The following is a 12,267-nucleotide window of genomic DNA, read 5'->3' as shown; positions in this document are numbered from 1 at the left end:
ACTTTGTCGTGCAGAAAACTTTTTTTTTAATTCTAAAAATGGAAATAATTTGTAATACATAATTCCAAAACCGATATATATAAATACAAATTTTTATATGTAACATATTACTTGAGCTCTGAAATGTACTTCAGCGGCTTCAGCGAAATAGGTACGAAGCTGCGGATTTCTGGTTGAATTCATTTTACCGTCTGCATAGTCCTGGTCGTCGTCTTAATCGCATGTCTTGATGTCAATGCTGTGTTTAAGGTCTGATTGAGTGTTAAATTTCTAGCTTGAATCTGAATATGTCATACTTAGGACGACTTGGACGCGTTTCACTCAGAGGGACTGCAGAAATATTGAAGCTTTCGAGAATAAGAAGTTCAAACGTGAGGCTACTAGAAGATGCCTACCGGTGCTTCTGCGCAACCTTGCCCAAAAGCAAAAAAGAAACGTAAGCACTTGATGAAAATATGGGGACACATGATTTATTTGACAGTACAGGTCTATTTCATACACATCAGGGGTCGTTCAACTGCTGTACCTTGGTCTAGATAATGGTCTGTCGTAAAACCACCCTCAAGCAATCTCTTCTGATTAGTGCACCTCATCAGCAGTTCTGACGCAATATTTTGCGTATGAGATGGAAAGTGCTTTGTCTCAAAAGTGCATTTGCGAACATTCTTCTCAAGTACTGCAGGGTGGTAGGGCAACAATCATTGCAGGTAGTCCGATAGTTGTCTATGAAGATGAGGCAGGTGTAGGCATTGTTTCGTTGTCTGTTTCAGTGCGGGAGAGAAACTGACAACAGTGTCATTTGCGTGGTCGATCACAGGCCATAGTCATTCGAGCATTAACATATTTCTATCTGTCACTGCACACTGTGTGAGGGTAGCACAACACATAATAGCTACATCCGACATTAATAGACGATTTCAGAAAATCCCAGTGCTCCTTGCGGGCGCGTTGCATCCTGGGGGATTACTGGAATGAACTGTCATTCACATTTTGTTTTCGCTGACCTTGACTCCTCGTGGACAATCGGACGAGAGAGAAGGAAACCGAAACAGCTTGGAGACCTTCTCCTGCTTTGTTAACGGCAAGTTCCCATAGTTCAAAGTGGCGCTAAGCTCTCTGGGAGTTTCTCAAGTCGTCTATTGTAATGCTTTCATGTAGCTGGTCAAGTGCCTCAACTTCTTCCTATCATATTTCTGTTACTTTCCCACCACTGCCTTCACTTGTATTTCTATCATTTTATGTTTTATTTTCGCATATTGTGGGCAGTTCAGACAGAGATCTTGCTTGAAGTAGGGTATCTAATCTTACTCTTGTTTCTTGAACACCGAGTCATCTCATTCACGAGACCACTCGTCCAACAAGGTTGTGGGTCATTGTCTGATACGTGGTGAAAGGATATATGTGCCCATCAGGCGCGGATCTAGAGGGTGGGGGGGTCTGGACCACCCCTCAGTTCCAGACTTGAACATAGTGTTCAGTGGACCAATCCCAGCATGCACGTGGCACTTCACCCACCTCGGGGAAAATCCTAGATCCGCCTAGGGTTGCCACCAGGCCGGTATTATACCGGCACGGCCGGTTATTTGCTCACTCTGCCGGTAGGAAGGTGATACCGGCAGTCTTTTGTCGGTATTTGTGACTCAAGACCTTTCATATGGGCTTTTGCGGGGTTTTCTCTTTAACATTCCACTACAGCTTGAATAAATCTGGAGCATAGACCCAACTCCGCAGTCACCAGTTCTTTCCTTAGTTATTCATTATTATTATTATTACACACAGGAACATATGTTTCCTCGTATTATCTTGAGTTTTCCTCATACCTCACCCACTTCCCTTTCCCGCGAGCCTTTCCTCCTTTCCCTCTATTCCACCTCCTCTCCCTCAGCCGGTATTTTTCACTACGAAACGTGGCAACCCTAGATCCGCCCCTAGTGCCCATTCTACAAAAATGCTTCCACCTGGAGCTATATTATCTGTCTGTGTTTCAGTTTTGAAGTAACATTCGTCACAGAGAATGGACAAAAGCTAAAGGCAAAAGGAAAAGTTGGAGAAAGTCTTCTCGATGTCGTAGTGAATCAGAATGTTGACCTGGATGGATTCGGTATGTGAATTTTTTAATCAATATCGTTGCTTTATGTAACAGGTTGAAACACATCTCATGCAACTCCAAGGAATAAACCCGCAACAATGCATGAATGTGTTGTTCACTTAGAATGAAACCTTTGCCTACCAATTTTGTGCACGTAGTAGAAACGACAAATGCCTTGAGCTCTGTAAGAACGCAGGTGTACTTTGTTGAATATTTAAGTGCAAGGCATGCGAGCTGAGAACATAGCTACATAAGCATCAAGCATCTCGAGCTTGAAGAAAAGGCAGTGAACAGGAAATTTAATAGCAAAGATACAGGTTTACATGCATGCATCATGGTTAGTATCCACTTTCATGCAGGCGCATGTGAGGGGACGCTTGCTTGCTCTACGTGCCATCTCGTCTTCAAGCCTGAGGACTATGCAAAGCTGAATGAGAAACCATCAGATGAAGAACTTGACATGTTAGACTTGGCATACGGGCTGTGTGACACGTACGTATGAGTATTGCTACAACGTCAGCACTGCAGGCATATGCTTGCAGTTGCTTTGTAAGTCGCCCTTAAAGGGACGGTGGCATCTGTTCTAATCAATTTTGAAACTATACTGTCACTTTATGCGTCCTGGACCACTGACCACAGTATTGAAAATCCCAAGCAAATTAGTGGCGTAGGTTGACTGTTATTTGACGGAACGCATGACAAGAGCAGACGACGACGGATGTTGAGAGAATGCCAGAATTCCCTCTCTGGAAAAACGGGAAAACGTCTCTCCCTAAGAACCAATGAGGGCACGACCTTGAGAAAATGAATGCAACAGCCGTACAGGCGTCTCATATAGTTACGGGGCGTCTGGACGGTGCCTTTCCTCCACTGAGCACGGCTCTCTCACTCCTCCGCCTAGGGAGCGCCGCCAGGGGTTCCGCGGCCGCGGAAGCAGCGCTGATCTTTAAAATGTGTTTATTGACGCACTTAAACTTACTTAAACAAACTTAAACGCTTTCTGGACGAAAAAATTTGCCGGGCAGATTGTCGGCTGATGCCGAACGTAGTAGTACCGGTCTCATAGATGGGTTTCCGGATGCGACTGTCACTTTTTAGCTCAATGATGGGCAAAGTACCTCAAAATTGTACCTAAAGTAATGTACCAAGTACCCGGCACGGTGGCGTCACTGGGTGTCACCCCTCACTGGGTGTCACCACTACTATTATTTGTTGCATTATTGCATTTCTTGTAGTATATGCCGTATGTCTGAATTTTGAAGTGTAACACATCAACATTGCTGTTGCAGATTGTAATAACAATTATATTCCGATGCACTCTTCTGCAATACCTACTCCCCTTTGAACGTAAATGGAAAGTAACTGTTCTGAGGCTGGAATGCATAGGCAGATGAACGCAACACGAGCCTCGCAACAGTTACTTTCCACCATGCTCACCAGATGCCGCTGCCTCGTCTTGTGTTTCAGAGCCGTATTTAAAAGGGAGTCTTGCCATTGGGAGGAGTCACAAAAAGAGGCTTGACCTGTCAATCACAGCTTCGCTCCACTGATTGGTTTGCTCTTTATCAAGGGGGTCGCCATGACACCTCACTGCCACCCAAAATGGTGACGAAAACAAGCACAGTGAAGCGGGGATTTCGTGACAAAAATTTTTCACAGTCTACTCTGATTTTACGCTACTAATGCACATCCTCATATACGTTTCGCAGAAATCATTTTCAACTTAGGCTCATCCATCAATATTTAACCAAAAATAATACGTTTTGTCGCCGGTGTTAGGCCTAGTGAATACAGCGATCACAACGAAATCATAACAAAAACGGCACTGTGCTGTAGAATCTTATATTTAATTGCTGGATATCGTGGATATAAACATTCTTGCCTTTTATATTCAAACTATTCATGTAGATTTGTTTAAAAAACATACCGACGGCAGAATGTGTCCCAGCAGGTGGTTCTGCTGGCAGCGGTACAACGACGGAAGCAGACGACAATTCCCGATGTGCCTTACGCTCCCTAGGTGGCGTTCATCAAATTTGCACCAAAAATCCACTAGTTTTGCAGATTGCGAGAGGTACCCATTTCAATCCCATCCAATCCACTTGCCACCCAAAATGGTGGTGCCCACGTTGGATACGGCAACAAATAGTGAGGATAGGTTGATTGATAGCGCCCCATATTTCAGGACTCTATTGGTCAGAAAGCTGAACAAGTGGGTGGAGCTTCAGGTATAGGCATGACCCACTCACTAATGGCCAGACTCCCTTCTAATAATGTCTCTGCTGTGTTGTATGTATGTGTGTGTGTGTGTGTATGAGGAAACATGCGAGAGAGTATGTGAAGAGAGTGCATGCATGTCCTTGTTCGTTGAATGAGGGCCCTTGGCAAGCCATTGGTAGTCTGTGCCAGCCTAACGTAGTGGTTAGTGTACTTGATTGGCAGTCAAGGGGTGCGTTGTTTGATTCCCGCTGCTGTCTGGCGTTTTTTGATGACTGCCGTGTTTCAATCTTACTCCCTTTTGTTACTGCTGCACCTCTGCTGTGCTGTTGCTGAGCGTAGCCAAGCCCTTGAGGCAAGTGGACTATGACAGAAAGTCGGAAAACTTTCTGAAAGATGACAGATATGATGTTTGAAGGTGTTAAGGATTACATGCACAATTATATTGCCCCTGTCATACGGGCAGTCTTCAGTCATCGTAGAAACCAATGGTCATTGAATATGCGTGTGGCGCTCCCAAGCATGTAACGTGTAACAAGCATGTAACGTGTTCAATGGTTGTTGGTTTCAGTCATCATTGAAGACTGCACATATGACAGGGGCATGTAACACCTATAAAACACTAACGGTGCCCTCGAGTGATTACACACACTTGTTCAAACAACGTTTTGTATTTCAAACACCATTCTTGTTTGCAATTTGCATTTGGGCTTGCATTGTTAGGTACTTTTCCTTTCATAAACAAAGCGAGATGCGACATTTGGCGTCCTGAACACATGTCATCAAAGTCAAGTTGCGGTTTGTTCTGTTACGTTTCAGATCCCGACTAGGCTGTCAGGTGTACTTGACAAAGGAAATGAGTGGAATGGAAGTGAAGGTACCAGGAGGCGTGAATGATGCACGGGGTACACCCACATGACTCAGTGTTTCATAGACTTTATTGATGACAGCAGTGCATCCCATGTGTGGGCTGCTGTGCTGCTCAACATTGTCCATAGGTGATCCGTTATAAAACAATTGTTTTTTACACGATGAATTGTGACAAATCTTCCAAGATGGAGGTTCTGACACGGCGAGTAATGTTTTTCTTTGCATCACTTTTTTATGGTATGTGTCTACACACGGGGAGAACTTTTAGACTGTGCATTCAAAGCTGACTTTAAGCAATAAACGTAGCCACATTCGTTGTATTGGGGGTGATGTATGGATTTAAATGTAATATAATGCAAGTAAAATGTTTTACATGCATTGCCTCGGGTTCTGAGAAAGCAGACAACTGTAACGTCTCCTTCGTTGCAAAAACCTTGCTACTGTATCATTTTGCCTTGTTGTAGTCTTCTATGAAATTCCCCCAAATTTAACCGCAAGTAAGAAAGGAGATGACATTTAGCATTGCATAAGGCCCTGCTTCATTCATCAAGCAGTCGGGAGGTGCCATGCACAGTATTTTTGCGGTGCAGTTTCTCGTTACTGCACAATTAGTTATACAAAAACGCCATGAAAAAGCACCAATAAGCAGTGTGACGTGACCTAGGAATCCCGGCCCAATCTCCTGGTGTGATGTAATCAGGTCCGCTTGACGTAGACCACCGTAGCGAGCAGCCGCGAGGTGTCATTTCCCACCGAAAATTCGTCCGCTACGGTCACGGGCGCCGCGCTACTTGCTACGGACCCTAAACATCACGGAGTGACGTAAGCATGGCTCACTTTCTTACGGGCTCTCTGAAGGATGGGAAGGGTTTCTTGAGGGTGTGCAGATCAAAAACGTCTCTCTCGCGCTGGATGCCAGCTGCGGTCATCGTTTTTACTCATGTGCATCTTACATGTTGCACAATATGGCGCAGCAAAAAACGAAAAATTCTAGAAGAAAAGAACGAATTTTCGAAAAATTAATGTGGCCTTCACTGGTCCGTCAAAGGCTTTTCTCGCGAATTTATTAAGAACCACGAAGAGATCCGGAAAGTTTTGAGTTATCGGTGTTGGTTCTCAAGGATATCTGAAACATACGATTTGTAGCCATATTCAGAGCTCGGATCCTGAAATCCCGGCATATTTTCATGTCCCGATATTCCAAGGATAATAAATTTCGGCTTTAACAAACACAGCTGCTGACCCAGTTGACCACACAGGCCACCTCCTGCCATGTGCAAGTACAAGGTCCTCTTGGAGACAGTTGCAAAAAATCCCAATCTTATTCCGGGATCCGCATTTAGAAAACCTGGGATTGTAAAAACTGCTCGGAATAGACGAGTTCAGAAAATCCCAGATCTCTTAGCGCACGCATTGCATCCTGGGCGCTTACTGAGCGAGGGAACGAAGAATAATCCTTGAGATTTCGCTTTCGCTGACCTTGACACGTCGTGGACAATGGACTGGTAGGGGAGAAATCGAGCCACCCGTTTCTTTCGTATTAGTAAACTCCCACAGTTCAAAGCGACGCTAAGCACTCTGGGATTTTCTGAACTCGTCTATTACCGGAATTACGGAACCCTAGCCATACTGCGCGGCCGCACTTGATTATATCCACACCTGCGCACTTCGCGTGAAAAAACAAGAACACAGAAAGCGGACGTCCAACTAACGCATGGAGGAAAGAAGAAAAGGAGGCGCCCCAACGGCTATTCGACAGAAGAGAGAAGCGTGGGGCAAGTGACGTGGGGATAGAAGGTGAGCTCTAGCTTCTTTGGAGCCAGGCGAGGGTCACGTTACCTGAATTGCCCAATGAGGCCTCTTTGTACACGCCACTTTGGGGGCCACTTCGGCGCGCTACCACCACACCTCTCCAAGTATTCCGAAACTATGCGTTGGGGGCTCCCATAGAGATGTATGTAACCGAAACCGGGGGGGAAAGCGAGCGGTGATGTCACTGGAGTGGCCCCCAATCTCGGCTTCACTTCTCAGAGCAATAGGGCTCCTCCTCTCTTTCCTTCCTCCATGAACTAACGCCACCCAGAGACAGAAAGCCTGCTAATGCCTCCTCTCACTCCTTCGCACGCAGAGAGAGAGAGAAAAAAAAACAACTAAAATCAGCCAATCGCCTGAGGCGATTTTGAAACAAACTTTCTGTGGCTACCATGGCTACCCACGCGACTGATGGTGGCTCGTCTCCATAGCTACGGCCGCTGAAAGCACGGTTGTGATTGGCGGACTCTTAAAACGTCACGTTGTTCAAGCGATCAGGCTTTGTCTGTGGGTGGTGTTGGCCCGGCACGCCCACTGCAAGCGGCATGACGTCACGTGTATCATTTGCTCGTTTCAAGGAAGTCCGCCAGTGGGGAAGATCACCTGCTTCCGACGTCACATCTAGTTCCTCCGTCGCCCCGGCAGCTGTTGGGTCGCAACAGTCGCCTTTTTTTTTACCGTCGCTTTTTTTCTTTTTTGTTAATATCTCCGGAAATCTAACCAGTGCTCGGTTCGCGCCCAGAGATACTTAGAGGTTTTGAAGATCTCTTCGCAGTTCCTTCAATACGTGCAACTGTTCAAATAAAGTTGTTTGGCTTTTTAGAAAGTTATGGTAGACCCACCGTTTGTCCGCTTTGCATCTGTCCGCTTGTGCTTGCAAGAGGCATTTCCAGAAAACGGCGAACACCTTGTAACTGCATCGCTGTTTGTGGTTCCAGTGTAGGGCAATGACTGGGACTTGAGCGAATGCTCTAAAGCCGAATCCAAACAAAAGCTAAGCAAACGCATTCATATTCTCTGAATTTTACTTCAATTAAATTCCCAGCAAATTAGTAACTTCAGGTTTCTGTTCTGCCAAGGAATCAGGTCACCTATTCCAGACAAAGACTTGCTGATTACCTTTTCGCACATGTCAAAACGGCCGTCAGCCACATTTATGGTTATTCTGTACTTAATTGCCCCTTCTCCCGTAGTCTCCGCCCCGCTGTGACGTAGGTGCGACGTTCCTCCGCGAGGGAGGTGCTTACGTCCCGTGCTGAACCCACACCGCGACACTACGCTGCAGTGCATTGCACGAAAACGTCCAGCGGAATTCACCATTACACTCGAACACAATCGACACTGCAGGTTGTCCCTGTAAAGTCGTTTTTCTTGTCGCACGATCTGGCCTTCGATCTCGCCTACGACTCCTCTTTGACCTGCGCACCCTCTTCACACTCTTCACTCGTGCAAAGAGCGTGAACGAGGGAAGTCGACGTCACTTCATGACGTTCGCAGTCCCGATGAGGGAGCCAGTCATGTGACTCGCGACGTACCCGGCGCGAGCGAAGGATCCGGTCGGTTCGATATGGCTGTTTTCTCCAGCGGTGACTTTGTAAGTTTGATTGCGCACTGCCAATACACCGCACAGTGAAAGTGTTGTACACTGTGAATCATTATAGACTGTTTGATGAATGAAACAGAGTTTGAGCCGTGTTAAATGTCACGTTCTTGCTCCTTTAAACATTCGCTGTCGCGTAAGTAACGCCAACATTGCTAAACTTTTATGATACAGTTAGCGAATAGTAGCTGCTAGGTACACTGCTAGGTACACTGCTTTCAGGGGCCCGGACGAGTCCTTGCAATTCTTCCCTGAGATGTACGAGTACTTAGATTCTTTCCCGAGTTACTTGTTCGCTGCCTCTGTGAAAGCGAGTAACTCGTTTCCTGTCGATTATACTCAAATGTCCTGCAAGGGTTACTACACTTTGTATGAAAAGATTCGTAGTCGTTCCCCAACAAGTCATATCAGGCCCTCCGAACTGCGGGCCATTCTCGCGGGCCTCATTACAATTTATAAAACGGAAGTTTCATTTGTACCCTCTGCACTATCATTCTCGGCTAACCTGACGAACAATCATCCAAATCATTCCAGTGCGGCAGTTCGTTTCAACCGACGCAACGGTACGCGAATTTCAGGCATTCTTCCGGACCTCTTTAGCGTCTCGCAAACACTGGATGGCAGGCGTCGCTCGTCTCCTCCCTGGAGACGGACCCGTTTGCAATATATCTGCACTTCCCTCTCCGAGCGTTAATCTCCCATGTTGTCGAACAAGTTAGCGAACTGGATTACAGAGTCCAGTGAACGTGTCACTGTTTGCTCCACAACTCTTGAGTGGGACAATTGTGCCGTCTAGCTGATTGGAAACTTGGAAGTTCGTAATAGTCAATACAAACAATGAACTCGTTGACGCTGTCCAGTGTCTGCGAGATGTGTCAGGTTAGTAGATGTCGCCATCACGTATACAGGGTGTCCCGCGTCGAAGGTGAACTTGCGGAAACAAAACAAAAACAAATGTATCGGGTGACTCTATCGGAACTGCCCTTATCTTGGGTTGCATTTTCTGTTTTCTTTTAATCTTTTTCCAGGACGCAAGAGGGGATAATGTGCTCTTTTACCCTCTCACATTGGGGGGTTAAGGAAATACGCGCCTCCAAAGATGCGCAATGAACAAAATAAAGAAAAAAAATGTGTTCTTCACGAATTTTTTGCGGGCGATCTATCAAACGGATTTTTGTTCTGGAAACGGCTCCGGTATCAGGTGACCAAAGGAACCAGATGATCTCATTGGGACAACTTCGTAGCTTAATTATTGAATGTGAATTAAAACATTGCCTTAGAGGTTTGCTAATGCCCTCCTAAGGAGTGCTCTTCAGCATATGCTATATTACAATTGATTTCATCTCAGAAAAAGTGATATACAGTCATGTCTCGCTTATCCGGAGTTCAGATATCCGGAAAACTCGTTATCCGGACTAAATTACCGGGAACGGACCTGCTGCCATTGGAGTTTGTCTCAGTTATGCGGAATTCGTTATCCGTATCCTGGCAGCAGGTACGGGGACCAATCTTCCAGGACCTAGGTCATTCTGATTCGCTTATACGGAAAGGTGTCAACATCCTCTGTCTCTGGCATGTGCTGTGTTCGCAATATTCCGGAAAAGGTCACATCTCACTGGGGCATTCTGTACTGTCTGACTCCCCTTTCTTCAGAGGTCACTCCCTATTGGTGTGTGTGCGAGCACACGGTAGAGATGGTAAACGATACGCGGTAAGAGGTGCCCTGTGTCCACCTGGCACACGAGATCTAGATGTGAACGTCAATGTCCAAGCCGTCCGAAAGCATCACCTGTCTTATGGCCTATGCCAATGGCCATGTCCATTTGGCCTATGCCAAAAGGCATTTGCAAAAAGACAAAAAGAAATGTGTGCGGGACCAACTTTCTGGGACATTATCCTTCTTTGAACAGTAGGGTGATGCAGCGGGTACCGTGGCTCCGTTCAAAATCATGTCACACGCGTGCCTACTCATTTCGAGCAGATCACTTCGTGTTGATTTTTGAAGTATCCATCTTTTCCTTGTTCCCTTTTCTGGAGCTATAAAAATGTCTCCCAAATTTTTCGGGTTTTCCCGGAATTTCGCTTGGTTGGGTTATTCAGAAATTCGTTATCCGGACGAAAAGGGACGACTCCCGAGGTGTCGGGATAAATGAGACATGACTGTATCTATTTTTTAAAAAAATATGTTCGCATTTAGCTGGGACACCCTGTATAGCGTAACGCGGAGTAACTGCGAGCACCTGATGTATAGAAACGGGGTGTCGCCGTAGAAGTCAATGGAAGGTAAGAACTCAGGTAGGCGAATGTTCTTTGCGTTCTTCGTTTGCCCTCCATGTCGTCCTGCTCGTTGTCTGATGGGAGCCTGCTCTGAGTCCATCGCCTATTAGACCATCTAGATCCTCTAGACCATCACCTATTACGATGTGGCGTCTTTCCGATTATGAAGTCGTCGGGGGGATAGGATAAGCCGTGTAGCATCAACACAATGGAGTACGTAATACATTCTCTTGCGGACTGCTTGTGTTTGTACTGCATTGTTGGTAGACGTGGATATAACAGTGAGTCAAAGTCCGCAATGGCTGTATAGAACACTAAAAAAATGACACTGAAACTTTCTAAAAACTCAATGTGCACAAGCTTTCGCGTGATGGACCACGCGAAAGCTTGTACATATTAATTTTTTTAGAAACCGTAAGTGTAATTTCTTTCGGGTTTCTTGAAATGAACAACGTTTTCTTCGCCTGTAGACAGTTTCGTGAAGTTGGCTTCTCCTGGTAGCAATAAAGCATGCGGCGGAGTACCCTTCACAGAGCGTCTTGAAATCGTCGCATGCCTTTCGTGCTGTCGTTTCATGGTTCATGACTGCTCGGTTACATACGGGACTCATGAGTAGTTAAGGGTTACAGTGGCCTTCGAAGGTCCGTTTAGGCTACGTATTATAAAGCCGTTTCCATCACAGTAGAAAAAAAAATTCAGTGGCGATCTAGCGTTAAATAATGCGAGAGAAATGCGTTATTCAGCGCCTTTTCCAGTCCATAATTGACTTCCGGGTATCCACTTCTGTTCTGAACCCAACTTCCGGTCTATACTTGACTTCCGGTTCAACACTTTCGATGATTATATGTAATTTCTTTTAATTAACCCTTAATTAACGTCAATTACTTTCAATTACCCTGTAACTACCCTTTAATTACCAAAGGTAACCGCAAGTTACCTGAGGTAATCTTGAATTTCATTTAATTCACTTTAATTACGTTTACCTGCTTTACTTACATTCCTCTCAATTCCCCTTTAATTGACGTTAATTACCTTTAGTTACATTTAATTACCTCCGGTAACCTGCGATTACCTTTGATAATCTTTAACTTCATTTAATCTTCTCTTAATTACATACGAGTATATCTTACATTCATGACCTTTAAACTCAACTTTCTTAGCTTTAATTGCCTTTAATTACCTCAAATGACCTACAGTTACTCTTACCTTTTACTCTTAATTGCCTTCAACTACTTCAGTTTCAAATCATTTACCTCCATTTACATTTACCCTCTTACATATATCCCCTTTATATATCCACTTATATCTCTGCCTCGGTGAGGCTTCACCATCTCATACACGGACACACACAAGCACATACATACGACTTTTTCCATTTGGACACTCCTAATGCTAACGCATT

General features: G+C 45.2%; 1 protein-coding gene across 1 annotated transcript; it reads left to right on the top strand.

Annotated features, from left to right (window-relative positions):
• Nucleotides 1–170: 170 nt before the first annotated feature.
• Nucleotides 171–5,493, top strand: LOC135400729 (adrenodoxin-like protein 2, mitochondrial). Its single transcript, XM_064632601.1, has 4 exons — nt 171–436; nt 1,989–2,101; nt 2,449–2,581; nt 5,126–5,493. The coding sequence occupies exons 1-4, from the start codon at nt 288–290 to the stop codon at nt 5,223–5,225; spliced, it is 495 nt and encodes a 164-aa protein (XP_064488671.1). The 5' UTR covers nt 171–287; the 3' UTR covers nt 5,226–5,493.
• Nucleotides 5,494–12,267: the final 6,774 nt, after the last annotated feature.

Source organism: Ornithodoros turicata, chromosome 7 (assembly GCF_037126465.1).
Source record: "Ornithodoros turicata isolate Travis chromosome 7, ASM3712646v1, whole genome shotgun sequence".
NCBI lineage: Eukaryota > Metazoa > Arthropoda > Arachnida > Ixodida > Argasidae > Ornithodoros > Ornithodoros turicata.
This window is presented reverse-complemented; position numbering and strand designations above follow the sequence as displayed.